Source organism: Ambystoma mexicanum, chromosome 4q (assembly GCF_040938575.1).
Source record: "Ambystoma mexicanum isolate Mex_15411 chromosome 4q, UKY_AmexF1_1, whole genome shotgun sequence".
In the NCBI taxonomy this organism is placed as follows: domain Eukaryota; kingdom Metazoa; phylum Chordata; class Amphibia; order Caudata; family Ambystomatidae; genus Ambystoma; species Ambystoma mexicanum.
The window spans coordinates 79,956,501-79,971,640 of record NC_090928.1 but is presented as its reverse complement, the minus strand read 5'-3'; the positions used below and the strand labels follow the sequence as shown (position 1 = coordinate 79,971,640).

Sequence of the window (15,140 nt, the reverse complement as noted above, 5' to 3'; positions counted from 1 at the left end):
ATATCTTGCTATCTTGATTGAGCATCGAGAGGGGCCTATAAGAGCTACACTCCTCAGGAGGCTTTCCGGACTTAAGAAGTGGAATAATGATGGATTCCCTCAAGCTCAATGGTAGAACCCCAGCCTGGTAGCAATCATTAATGGTACTAAACAAATGAGGGGCCAGTTCCTGAGTATATTCCTTATAGAATTCGCTGGGGAGTCCATCTGATCCCGGCGTCTTCCCGTCGGTAGGTTTGTGTTGGGCAAAGTTTGAATGCAGTACCCTCTGGGAACACTACATACAACTATGACTACAGGTATAGGCAACCCAACCTTTGGTATAAGCTTGTACCACACAGTTTTGGTAGCATGTTGAGCAGTCAGGCTTATCTCAAGAGGGGAAATGTGAGCTGTAGTGGAGTTACACAAAGATTCACAGTTACAGGTATTCACATAAACTCTTATACTAAAGGTTTCTTGCATAAACAATTAATAACTTATCAGTCAGTTATAAAGCCTTCTTCAGAAGGGAGCAATAGAATAGTAACACACAAATATACTTCAATATTGTACACTTTGAGTATCTGAATCAGACAAGACCCTTTTGGGATGGCCCACAGACGCAACCTATACCCACAGGTGACTTCAGTAACAAGGGTGCTGGGGACATTAATATCTTACTGTTGGCATTCAGAACACTCTTTAAAAGTTGGTAAAAGGCAAAGGTTATTAGAACACAAGAGACCACAAATATTCCCAAGCAGTGCAGATTATTTTAGACTTCACTAGAAGAGTCATTCAATTCAATAGGCTAAGCCAAAGTCGATGGGCAAAAGTCTTGGATAGGATAAAGCACTTCTGGTAAGTAATGGAAAAGTCTTTGCACACGTTCTTAGGAGTCTTTGACGAAAAGAAGAATCAAATGTAGGGCCACAAGCTGATTAGGCTTGTGAGTTGTGGAAGTTACCAGCACTTCTACAGTAAGGGGTAAATTCGCTTAGACTTGTTTTACAGTACCTTGGTAAAGAAGAAAAGATGCAGCTGATGACTTCTGTTCCTGTGCAGCTCTGCAAATCACACTGTTCCTGGGCCTCAGTCGTGGGGACAAGAGGTAGGATGTCGAGGGGGGACTCCTGCACTGTACTGGCACCGTCAAAACGGCCAACTTGCAAACTTAACTTTCAGTGGCTGTTTTGCGTTTCAGCTCCTTGCGGTACAGCAAATAGCATAAGCGCGGTTCCTGGCAGTTAAGGTGGACTGTCCTCACTTCTGGGGTCCCGCACTCTGCTGAGGGGGCTCAGGCTTGGTCAGTCCTCCTTCATCGGAGTCCGGAGGATCTTCCAAAAGCTTTAGGCGATCTTAAAAGTAATGCACACAATCTGGTGTCCCTTGCCCTGGCTATGCAGTTCCTGCAGCAACTGAGGAAATTCAACCAGCTCCGAGATGGGTGTCCAGGTGGCTTACTTTGGAGTTGATTGGTCCCACCAACTCAAAGGGAGAAGTCGTCCTTGCAGGGGCTTCTCTGTCGATGCAAAGTTGGCAAATAGTCACTGCAGCAGGGCTTCACCTACCCGCCTAACAGAAGAAGGCCCCTTTGTGCATGACCAAAATCACTCTACCTATCGCACTACCTATCAACCTATAACCCACTCGCACAACCAGCCAACCATAAGGACATAAGGAGGATGGCCGGAAACCCAACAGCATTGCGGAAAGTCCACAGAAGCACAACTGTGCGAAACGACCCCAACAAACCATTCATCCCAAAAAATTGGCATGACACAATGAATGATTAAGGCAAGCAGACGACCCAGAAGAAAACATCAACCCAAAATGCAACCTACTCAACTAAGAAATGGAAACAACAAAACCAAAGGCACAATCTGAAGGAAAAACAAATCCGTTTCACCTCAAATTAATAATGCCAACGTCAAAAGACAAACAAAACCCAGAAAACGAACACATACACTGCAATCTAGTCAACGACAGATCAATGTCAAAACGCACAACAGAAATATATGAACTACTAAGCGATGGTGGGACAGACATCGTATTCCTCACCAAAACCTGGCTAATGCAAAACATCAAGGTAATAGCGCACCATTCCCTACCCAACAATTTCACATCGAATCAAGCCAGCTGAGAAGGAAAAAGAGGAGGAGGTTTCGCTAGGACCAGCTAAAAATGACAACAGCTCCACCACTAAACACCCCAAACTGCGTATCACTCCTCTTGCACTTAGCCTTGGATCACCAAGCCAACCTACAATTCCTGCTTAACTACAGACCATAGACATACAGCCCTACAAAGACACATTTGTGGACGCCATCACCAACATCGCCATAAAACATGATAACCTGATCATACTGGGAGATTTCAACATCTGCTTCGAAGAAGAAAACATTGATTCACCAAAAACTCTAACAAATCAGCTAGCAACGATGCATCTACAACAATTGATGAAGGGATCGACACACACAGCTGGCTACACCCTAGATGCAATCTTCTGCAGCAGAAACCTGGTCTCAATCGCACCCCCAACTCAAATCCTTGGGAGAAACCACTTCATAGCACCCTTTCTGATCCACCTGCCAACGCAAATACTAACTAATCTCCCAAAAAATACTCCAATTCAGGAAAGAAACTGGAAATCCATAAACATTGCTGACCTTGACACCATATTGGGTGCCATAAAACCATCAATCACCATCTTGGACTCATCCAGCATAGAAGAAAGAACTGAGACAATCAAAAGGTGGATCACGAAAACACTAGATGACTTCCCACCTGAAAAACCATTCACCCCCTCACCAAAGAAAACAATGGCGAGATGGTTCACACAATCTTAGACAAATAGAGGCCCCAGCGGTCAAAACATAGGGCTGGAGTATCCCTTGACTTGATACATATGCACAAACATCAAAAACCCACTCCTGTATGCAACGGGTTACACATTCACTGCATGTAACACATTACACATTCTTTGACATTATCCATTTACAAAATGTATGCATTTTATTTACAACTCATTTTTATTACATAGCGATACTTTCTATACTGCTACCAGTCTGTAGGTCTCTTCACCTTCCTCTAGCTACGTTTAACTTTTAACATATATTCACAGTGGTTTCCAACCACATAATTCCTTATGCAGTCTTGCATCTGAAAACACGTTTCTTGCTAAACAAACCGGTCCTATTACAACTTCCTCTAAAGTGCATGTGTGCTACAAAGTTCTTGATCTGCCCTTTTATTATTATTATTATGGTATTTATTGAGCGCGGACCTAGCAGAGGTATACAACAATACAGATACGATATTGCAGCATCCTCTAAAGTGCATAAGTGCTATCCAATGCATGACAAAGTAACCTTACTCTATCATGCCCAACATGTTTCGTTCGTTCCATAGACACAAACAAAGTACAATTGGGAAAAGGGCCTGATTTGGGAACACATTTTATAGTTCCGGTGAAGACAGTTACTATAATGAGGGCAGGCCTTTTGAACGGGATTATACATTTCTACTGGGACCCTTCAAGATTGTCATCCATTCCTGTGGATAAGAAGCCACTGGCTACATGTGGCATTTCTCACACTGTAGCAACGGATCTTTATTCATGATTGGCATACTGTGTTTTCGTGTCAGATTTTACAAGACAAGTGTTTACTGGATTAATGCTGATTTAAAATGCACTACATTGCACACTTTATTCCAGACTGGCCAGCTGTAAACTTCATCCGCTCACCTTTCCACCATCCATCCCCCAACTGATCTTCACACTCAAAACGAGGTTGTAATTTCTCTGGCGATGTTTTGTGCAGGATTACTTCTACATGCCCATCCCTTTGACCTTCCATCTGTCCACCCACCCCAAACCTGCCAAAAGGCTCACCAGATTGTTTTGATCTAATTGGGCACTGCAATAATATAGGCTATGAGTGCATTGATGTTGCGGACTGGGAGGCATAGCTGCCAAGCTTTAGAATGTTGAATCTGGGAGCCTGTGAATGAAGACGTTTGCTCTCTCTGAACCTATTTGATTAAAGCACTTAGTTATTGCAATTGGAATTCATACATTGTTCATAACTTGCAGTGTAAACATTTGACTTTATTTTTGTTTTATGTTGAGCAGTAAAGAAAATGGTGGAAGTGGGCAACACTATTCTGCAACGAAATCATTTTACTGACTTAGAAGATACCAGGTAAGTGTGCGATTTGCTGTGTTTTGCTTTTTGCTCATATTTTGCGAGTTTGAGAGGAATTGGATTTCAGTGCCTCTTCTGGTGGAGTTTACTCCTTGGTTGTGGTGCTCCGTGCAACAATATTAACGGTCAAGTCTTCTAAAAAGCAGTATAGGCTTTGGCCAATTCAACAGTTTTCGCTTTTGCATAGTGAAATGGTTTCCTGTGTTACCAGGTACTACAGTCGTATCCCCGGTACTCACAAAATACACAAGGGATTAATATGATAGGACAGGCATTGCCATCAAATGGGCAATGACAAAAATCATGGGATGAATTTAATCAAATGCCAGGTGCTTGCATTAGATGGCAGTTATTTTTGTTAAATGAAGGTACTCCATTCTGAGCCAATGTTCCTCACCTAATGGTCAGGCACCCTACCATTTACATTAAAGGGCATATGGCCTTTGTAAAATGTCCAGAATTGCCATCAAGGCTGGGAACACAATCATATTGCAATAATTGCTTTGACGTGTCAGTTACCCATATATGCCAGGGATTCCCCTTAAACATCAAATATACCTACCAGGTGCCAGGTATTGCCATCAAATTTCAAGTGCTCTTTTCATATGCCAATTATTGCCACGAAATGCACATGTACTCCCTTCATATTCTAGCCATTGTAACCCACTGCTAGGTATTCATTAGGTGGGTCTCTAGGCCCAAGGCCCACCCGGCTCGGAATCCATGTCTGGGCATACATGTCCCACACTGAGTGACATAGACAAAACAAAACAAAATGGCTGGAAGTTTTAGAATTAATCTTAACCTCTTGCAATTGTTCTGGGCACCTGAGTGGGACTGGGATGCCCAGACGTAGGTCCTGAGCCTGCTGGGCCTAGAGACCCAAGCTACACCTCGCTGATGATGCCCAATGAGGCTAATACATGTCTGGGGCTACTTGTGGTCATATGCAGATGAGATGTGACCTAGAAGTTAGGGCTGCACTTCTTCGTTTGGGGCAGAACCAAGCCTGATTTGCATATGGTATTTTCCCTTCTATAATGGCTTAGCAGATTGATAAGCGATAGTCTGGAGTGTTGCCCAGAGCTCTGCCCATGCTTATGATTGATTCAAAACCTTCCAGCTATCACCTTTTGGTTTTGCATAGAACATCTATGTACTCCCATCAAATGGCAGGTACTCTCATCATATGCTAAGTAATTCCATTTAATACCCAATCTATTGGCAAAGTAGGGTTGGTGTACTTGACCTGCCAAGCGCTGCTGTTCTGTTAGAGTCCTCAGAAATAGGATGGTGTTCTGGGAGGGGTTGTTTGCCGGCAGCTCAAGAGACTCATGTCATCCCAGCGGAAACCTGTCCTATCCACTTTCCCCGTCGTGCTGCTATAGGTTGACGATCAGGGATGAGGCTGCACTAAGGGTCCTCTGGAAGGCAAGGTCTGTTGTCACACTTGGCCCAGAGTATACAACAACTCTCGAAGACAGTTCAAGGGCTTTTATTGTTTATGTAGTCAACAGGCTTTCACCCTCTATCTCATCTAGGGACTGGTGTTCCCTCCTAACCCAAGTATCCCTCAACCCCGGGATGGTCACTGTAGATCAGTAACCCCTACTATATAAAATCTCTCTCCTCTAAAGATGATGGCCCAAAGGCAGAACACCTAATCTAAGTCTCCGTGAGGGAAGAATCTAGTTCTGTGCTCTGAAATTCCCAAGATGGTTTAGGTTATGGGGACCCACTTGATCTTACCATTACAAGCCCGACTAATCTCCTTTATCTCCTCCTACTCGCCTCCCTCATACTCCACCCACTGTCTCGTCTTTCTTTCTCTCTCTCCCCCTGGCACTTCCTCTTCTGTGCCTCCCATATTCCTTTCTCTACTGTGTGCCTCCACCCTCTGATCTTACTCCCTACCACTCTCACTCTTTCTCCTCTCGATTACTTCTCCTACTCTCCCCTCTCCAGCCCACTACTAGTCCCTTCCACACTACTACTCCCCTCTCCACACTACTACTCCCCTGGCCTCACTACCACTTCTACTCCCCTCTCCTCTCCTCTTCTCCATCCTTCCTCCACCTGGTCGAATGGTCTACCAGCTCCTTCCTTCACCTGACCCAGCAAACCACACCTTTCTGCTTCCTGTCCTCCCTTTTATTCTTCCCCCGTCCTTCCTTTGCTCTTTCCCTGGGCCAACCACTGACTCCTCTTTTCACTGGGAAGGTGTTAAAATTGCACCAACATTCAAAAGGGCTCTTAAGATCCACCCGTTTTTCATCCATGGAACTGCCGGTCTCCAGCAAGGATGACGCACAACAGTTAATGTTCTTGGGAGGGTCTCCTGGGAGTTTATGGGTGCCGGCTTGGGGAGGTTGCCGCTCAACGAACCCTCTACAGATGAGCACAAAGTCTTTTTTCATGTGAGTGCCACTGGGAACTCCACACCATGACTCGCGCTGGTGTTGGGTGTTGCATAGGTTGTTGTCTCTGAGTGGATGTATTTTTCCTGCAGCGCTCCATGCTCAGACTAGCTGGGAGGTTCCCACTGAGGCCAGTCACAACGTGGCTTGCGGTCATCCGGCTGCTTTGCAGCGGTTATAGGTCAAATTTTCGAATGCATAGGATCGAATGCCAAAAGGGTCGAATCAAAAGGACCTAAAACCAAAGGGTCGTTTTATTTATTTATTTATTTATTCGAGTGGGGGGTCCCCCCAAACTCCCTTTTTTGTGCTAAAACCACTTTTTTTTCAAAAACGGAAACCCCCAAAAAAATATATTAAAACAAAAAAAATTCGACCCTTTGGTTTTAGGTCAAATTGAGTCGATCCTTTGGCATTCAATCCTTTTGTATTAGGTACTTTAACCGGACACCCTGTGGGCAGCATGTTCCTACACCTGCTTGCTCAGCTTGTTCTCTGTGTGCTGGCTGGGTATCCCATTACGGCTGGTAAAGTGAAAGATACTGGGCGGAATGTGGCTATCCAGGCATGGGGTGATACAGTGGTTCTGTTGTCATGCAGGCAGAGGCGGAAGGGGAAGGTGCATGGGCAATCCCAACTCTGGGGAAGAACTGGCACTTGCAATACGCCTGGTAGGCCTTTCACACTAGGCTGAGAGGGGTCCCTACCCCCACCTTGCAGGGACAGGTCTCTGGCCATGTCACACTCCGAATCTCGGATGGCCCTGCCACCCACCCAGATCTTCCCGCCTTTGTTAAAGGGCTAGTGTTATGACGTGGGGAGCATGCCAGCGGCTGTAGACCTGCACAATGTTCACACAGTCCTCCTTTCCCTGCTGCGCTTCCATGTCCATCTATGTAGTGGGACCGGAGTGGCAGGACAGAATGTCGGTAGGAGTGCTTGCTTCTCTCTGGCAATGTGGGGCTAGGACGTCCATACTGGGGAGCCCACATAGGAGCAGGGCAAAGGGGCACACACCTTGTTCACTTATATGCGCCTTCTCTTGGATGCCCTTCTTTCTGCCATTGTAATATCCTAGTGTGACATGAGCAGTGTGTCCCCTCTCTCCACGTCATGAAAATAGAAGCAGACGACAAGCAAATCTCATTGGAAAACAACATTAAGATCAATGGGCGATGTGGAGTTTTCTGAAGAGCAAAGAGTTTTGAAATCCAGTAGAACGCCTCACAAAATAGCATGAGGACGTTGTCCGCTGCCTGGCACAGCCCCTTTAATTTTCTTACCCTTCACTCATTTCAGTGGTGCTAAATTGCCACAAAGGAGAAAAAACTAAAGCGATACAAAAGCCACTGCCATCGTAAAAATAGGGCATTCTACGTGGCATACAATCTTATTGTTAACCTGTATCATGCCTTATTGTATTTTTGTTCTGGTGCTGTGGCTTCTTCTGTTTTCATTCCTTAAAGCCCATTGCAAAATTTAAGAAAACAAAAAATCATTCCTACTCCCTTATTGCATCTGATGTTCCCGTTTTTACATTTAGTAAGTTAGTAAATAGAAACGCATTACATAGTATTTATATAACTGCATTTTTCATTCAGAGTTAAATAAACTTAAACATTGAAGAGGCGTGTAGATGCAAATATTGTTAGTGGTTATACCAATGTATTTATATTCCATGGGCACTGTATAATTGACTTTTTAAGAAGACTGCTTTAATCATTCAGAGATGAATCCTGCACAGAAAAATACAATTCGAGCGAGGTTTAGAAAAATAACAGTGGATGGAGGCGGCCAGGGTAGAGACACCTCTTTGCAGCCTTTTGTTGTAGATTTTAAAGACCATCTTGTTTTAGCGTAATGACCCATACATCAGAGTAATTGGTCTGCATTCTACATTACATGCAGAAAATTGCTATTTGAGAGCTAAATCTACTTTGATCCCTAAATACTTACAACAATGGTATACATTCCTGGGCAATACAAAATAAAACCTTACAATGTTATTTCTTTAGTGAGAGTATGACAATCGCCTTCATAAAATGCAAAATTTCCCATCACCTGCGAAATACTCCTAAAATGTGTAGACCGCACAGACTTTCAAGCCAGTATCCTTTCCCTACTATCCGTCCTTTTCAGGGCAATCTGTGAAGTTAAACCAGGTTGAAGAAGAAGCCTTTTGTGGTAGTTCATCAAGACAGTACAAATGGGGTGTAGCCATTTAATAGACCCTGATCTTAATGAGGCTAGTGTGGGAGATTGCTCGGGCTTTCACACTCTGTCATCTACTGATCATGATGTTCTGTTCAGGAATAGTTACCAGTCTTGTCAGTGTGACTCTTATTGGCTTATTTTGGCTGGCACTTGGCAAGCAACCTCATACCACTCAAAGTAGGTTGAACGTCTGTGAGGGCAACATTTCATGCTCTCCACTACTTTACCCAAATGTTGCAAGCGAACTGTAAAAATGATTAATAAAATGTAATTTTTTTTAACAACATTGGAATTCTGCAGTGTTCTTTCCTAGTATGTCTGGGCCCCATTGAGGAACCTGTAGTTGTCAAAATGAGTGACGAAAGAATCTGTCCTTGTGTTTCAGTCCAAGTCAAGAACCCATTCCATTATGTTCCTCAAAGAAGTGATCATTTGGCAGAAATCCACCAGCTATTCAGGGAAAGTCACCAACACGCTCGAAGTCCAGGGACTGCAATATCCTGAATAGGACCACATGCAGAGCCCAAAACAATTACAGCAATCTAGCAAATGGGACAGGCAACAACAAATGCAACACTGTTCATTCCACTCTAAATACAAACCCAATCTTTATAGTGCTTTTGTGCTCATAGCATGTTTACCAATTGACCACCCAAAGACACCCAACTCATTCAATGCAGCACACCAGCAATGAACATCACAAATGCTTTTACAGAAGTAAACCTCAGAAGCACCAGTATAGAATTATTAGAACACGTATTAACATATCTAGAGCACAATGCACATCTCAGATGAACAAAAGTAAAATGGGAGAAGAAATGCACATTGATCAAAACTGAAAAAAAATGTGAAACATTATATAGTAACTTTGACTGTGTACAATATATGCTTCCCCCAATGTGACAAACCATACATTTAGTTCTCTCTCTCTTCATGAGGAATCCCCTCATTTGAAGCATTTCCATCGGAAATCACTTGCATGAATGAACTGCGGATCACATTGTATCAATTCTTGCCCCTTAAAGCCAGTGCATATACTACCTACATCCCCCCCAACCACTACCCAGTTACTGCCATCATACCACCTTCCAGGCAGTATCAGAAGCTGGAATAGATAGACCCGGGGCTGTGTCTTGACAAAGTCCTTGTGGACATTGCTTGTGCTATGAGGAGGGCACACAGGTGCAGACAGATCTACAATCCCAGAACTCCTGCAATCTACACTGACCAAGAATGTGTGCAGAAATGCCTGCTCGACCTTTTACAAAACCTCCAGCACAACCGAAAAGAGAATACCAGAACACGTTAGACGAGCTGTAATTGCTTACCGCACTGGGCTCTTCCACTAAAAGCCTACTTCAACAAGTCACAGTAGACACCTTGGGCAGTCAAACCTCCTTCCCTGACATGAACAGAGGGATTAGTGGGAGCCATGGCCAGTACGCATAGCTGTTGCCTTTGCTTCTGCTTGTAGAGGCGAGAATGCCCAACTTTACAACTCAGTGATTTTTCCCATTTCAGGCGCCACCTGCTGAAAACTGTCCCTGCCCTGATAGTACTTCCTACCATTAGGACGGTGGTCTGGACAGCTTTCACCTGTATCCTTAATATACTTGGCCATTAGGTCCTTCTTCATCTAGGCTTTAAAGTGTGATGGACCTGCAGCATCATGTACTTAATATGGCAAAGGTAGACAGACCTTCAGATGTACATGCCGTGGGAGTAGCGATTTGTGGCGGAGGCAATAAGGACCACAGACCTGTTGGTGTTGGAATAACATATTCCTAGCATTGAGTGCTCAACTCCCCTGTTATAGATGGCAGGCTCTAATATTCACTACTTTTAGATATACATAGCACTCGGGAACCCGACTCTTGCTCCTCTCATGAGCAAAAACCTGAGATGTTGTTTACTTTGGAAACAATAAATCCCTGACATCTGTCAGTTTTAAATTCTTCCTCTGTGTAGCTAAGATGCAGGATATGACTACTGTGTTAGTTGTCATTGACTGTTGTGACAAAGTCCCCTGCCTGGCCCTGAGAGGGCCTGCAGGGGCAACTCAGAGGGCTGGGCCCCACCAGTCTCTACCTGATGTGGGACACAGGGCCGGTATGGGGAGGATCCCCTTATTCCTCCCCACAACACCAGGGACCTGTGGCAGCGGACTGCCACAGTAACTCTATTCCTGCTACTTGCCCTTTAGATCATTATCCATATGTGTCAGATACAGGAAGCGCAGCCCACTTCTATGTGGACCCGTGGACATTGATAAGTAAGAATGAGGAAGTCATGATTACCTGCTGATCTGCAGCATTTTTGTTCCCACGGCCTCTGCATCCCACAAGCCGAGTTCAGCACAGTTTCTGGCATCAGCATCACTCCCAGACAGGCACAGCAAGCGTGATCCAAAGCGTTTGCTCATAACAAAAAATCCCAAGATTACAGACTGGTCTGCTGAAGGCTTGGTTCACGGGATGGTACGCACAGCAGGGAAAATGGGGAAGCACTTGATTGTTCCCTGCACAACCATTCCCAATCAAAGAGCAAATTTCAATCACAAGTGCAACCCATATAGCAGAGCCCGACCTCGGTGGGAGGATTCAGGGGTTTATAAAAGGCTGTGGAAGATGTTAGTGAGTGTTAGTATTTGTAGTAGTGGAGGGGCAAGCTGGAGAGAGAGTTGAAGATGCAGGAAAAGGAGCTGAGGGGAGAGCTGAACGTGCAGGTGGAGCTGGGATGGTGAGAAATGTATTTGCGGGAGATGATTGGCAGAGAGGTAAAGGACAGAAGGAGGTGTGGAAAGAGCTGAAGATGCTGGAGGCAGAGGAGGGTGAGGCGGGAGCAGGCGATGGTGGAGGAGCAAAAATAGATTAGACAGGAAGGTGATATGAGGGAAGGTGGAGACAACAAAGGAGGGAGACCAGATATAGGAGGAAAATATCAAGGACCAAGAGAGATACTAAACGAAGAGCAGGGTTGTTGCTAGGTCTGGAAAAGATCTGGGGATACACTAATGTTGAGCTGTCAGGACTCTAGGGTAGCTAGCCTTTTCTTTGTAGTCCCTGAGTTTCTATCCAGGGCTACAACCAAAAGACCCGTGACTATAACCTCCTCACCCCTGCCCCTGTAGCAACGCCTCTGAGCAAAGGGTCGGAACAGAGGTTTCCCTGGGGTCACAGGGCCATTAACGGCCAGACTAACAGTTGTTTGAGAGGCCTAGAAAGAGGAACACGTTTGTTGTGAAGCAGCCCAGTTAGCCAACCGATAGCTCCAGGGTCGGAGCCTCGAGACAGGGCGGGTGCTCAGAGGAGGAGGTCCAGCACATGTTCACTGCCCTGTCCACTTTGCCTACCTGACCTCTGAAAGATATTTTGAACCTTACTGAGACAAATCTGGCAACTTCAGCAAGAGTGCTGAAAGACTTGCCAATTTGGAACATATTCCAATCAAACCGAGCCATGCACAAAAAAAGAGAGTGACACCGGGGAAAGATCGAGAGACTTTTGGGATGCACTTTCTGGAGCAAGAAGATTTTCTTTGTGTTTGTTTGCCTTCTGGACCTGTATGTTTCTTGCCCAAACCTTTGTGTAAAATCGTTAATAAAAAACCTTTTAGACTAGGCATATGAGTTGTCTTCTTTCTGAAGTCCACCTGGTTTTGTGACTCTGACTTGTCTGGACCATTTTGTCCCTGAACTTTTAATGGCCTCCCCATTACACTGTTCTGCCCTGCTGCGTCATCCACGAGTATGACTTCTCTCTTGAAAGTTCCCTGTCTCCCCATGCCGTACACTCCGGGGCTTTCCGCCACAATCAGTATTTGTTTCTGGTCCCTACCCTAATGCCCTGTTTCCTTATGGGTCCAAGCCAAACCCCATGACTGTTGTCTAAATTAACATCTCCCTCGCCTACCTGGTCCAAAACGCTCCCTTGCCTGCTGATAATCAGAAATGTTGTCGCCATAACCTATGTCTGTGCCCATTAACCCAGGTGACGACACAACACGGTCAGACCTCTCTGCCTGTTCTTTTTGACCCAGTGGCCCTCACTACTTGATTGGCGACTTCAGAAAAAGTGGTGGAATCAGATTGGTGGCTTTTTCTATAGCCACTGTCCCACACTGCTGAATTCCAAACGTTGTGGTAAGTTGGAGACGAAACTTCCAATTTACCACTGTAAGTCTTCTCTCCACTTTATCACCACAAAATGGAGAAATAGTAGTTGGAGCACTTACATTACAGAATAATTCCCCCAAACCCTCCTTGGAGTAATCAAGTTTAGGGCTATAGCTTGGGAAATACTGTCAACTTGTAATGAGACCCAATGTCCTCCATCTTACCTGGTTCGTAGGAAGCATGATGTTTGGGGCTTTAGTACTATTGGTCAACTCTTGTGAAGGCATCATAAACAAAGACACAAACAACAAATTCAAAGTTCAAACAAAAGACGTTTATTAACTTAAATGTCAGGATGGTGTAAGGCTTAACTTGCCATATGCTAAGGTGGGATTTCCCTACCTAAAGAAACTAAGGATAGTCTGAGTCAGTAAGTTCAAATTAAGGGGGTAATTCATAGAATTCAGCGCACAAGTGGCGCACGCGGCTGGTGCACAGTGTGCGTGTGCGGCAGTCTGCGTGAGCCGCGTGCGCCAAAATCCATTTCCGTGCACAGCGTATTCATGGATTTTAACATCCAAAACCAGCCATGGCGCAGAGTGGCGCAGCGACCCTGCAGCAGCGCCAGTAACCCCTCCCCGTGCACCATGAACAACGCACAAATCCCGTACATGGCGCACAGGACAGTGGACTAGCATACAGCCCCCCAACCACGAAAAAGTCCGTAAAAATCCCTGCGCACCCCTCCGAATACACGTACTGCGCTGCGTGAGAAGTATTACGCGCGATTGGCCCTGTGCGAGCGAGGTACGTGTATTTCTGGGGTGTGCGGGAAGTTTCACACACGATTGGCCCTCTGCGAGCAGGGTACGTGTATTTCGGGGGTGCGTGGGAAGTTTCATACGCGATTGGCCCTCTGCGAGCGGGGTACGTGTATTTCTGGGGTGCGTGGGAAGTTTCACACGCGATTGGCCCTGTGCGAGCGGGGTAGGTGTATTTCGGGGTGCCCCACCGAATTGGCAGTGTGTGTCCTTCCAGGTGTACCCTCTCCCCCCTCCCCAGGGCCTGCAGTCAGACCCCAACACAGGGGTACACACTGCACCCCTGGCCATGCCCCACGGGCAGCCCATCCACCCTGCTGAAGCCCCCCAGCCAGCCCACATGTCACCATGCACAAGTGAGCACTGACTTATGTCCCCCAGCACCCCCATCCACCCAGCATTGAGGGGCACCTGCCAGCAGGCCCAGACTCATGTCTCCCAGCACCCCATCTACCCAGCATTGAGGGACACCTGCCAGCAGGCCCCAACTCATGTCCCCCAGCACTCCATCCACCCAGCATTGAGGGGCACCTGTCAGCAGGCCCCGACTCATGTCCCCCAGCACCCCCATCCACCCAGCATTGAGGGGCACCTGCCATCAGGCCCCGACTCATGTCCCCCAGCACCCCATCCACCCAGCATTGAGGGGCACCTGCCAGCAGGCCCCGACTCATGTCCCCCAGCACCCCATCCACCCAGCATTGAGGGGAACCTGCCAGCAGGCCCAGACTCATGTCCCCCTGCAACACGAAAGGAAGCTGTACAATCATGGCCCTCATGTGCACCACAATTCCACAGCACGCCACCCCAGTCTTGACATGCAATGATTTCACCAATCCACCACGCACCGACATGCTTATGTTACGACACAAATCAAAAGTCAACCATGTACATCAACACATGTTGGTCACACACACACACTGTTTGCCATAGATTGTACAAAACCACAATTTGACATGCATGAACCCAATGAGCGAATCCCACACATGGAATTAAAGTATCAAAAAGTATTATTAACAAATCAATGTAATGAAATGAAAGTTAAAAAAAATAATACAAAAATGAAATTAAATGCATGTCCAAAAATATGAAAAATGAAATGTAGATACAATCCAAATAAATCCAGATGAAAAATGGTCCAAAATCATTATCCACCAAAACAAATCCAAATGAAACATAAAAATGAAAATCCATTTCCCCATGGTGAAAATGCACACATAAATCCAAAGTTCAACTATGTACAATCAATTTTGAAAGGGTCCATGAGCCCAACGAAAGAAATGAAACCTATCAAATGCCATATCATATCATATCTAAAAAAACTACCTAAGAAAAGAACTATATACAAAAGTGTGGGGCATAGTCTAATCGCCCCAAAAGAAAT

The 15,140-nt window shown here is 45.6% G+C and overlaps 1 protein-coding gene across 1 annotated transcript in view; it reads left to right on the top strand.

Annotated features, from left to right (window-relative positions):
* Positions 1–15,140, top strand: part of HINT3 (histidine triad nucleotide binding protein 3) — a 141,412-nt gene that overhangs the window by 60,211 nt on the left and 66,061 nt on the right. The window contains exon 3 of the mRNA XM_069607507.1: positions 4,118–4,187. Within this exon, the coding sequence (XP_069463608.1) occupies positions 4,118–4,187 (70 nt within the window). The remainder of the gene's footprint in view (positions 1–4,117; positions 4,188–15,140) is intronic.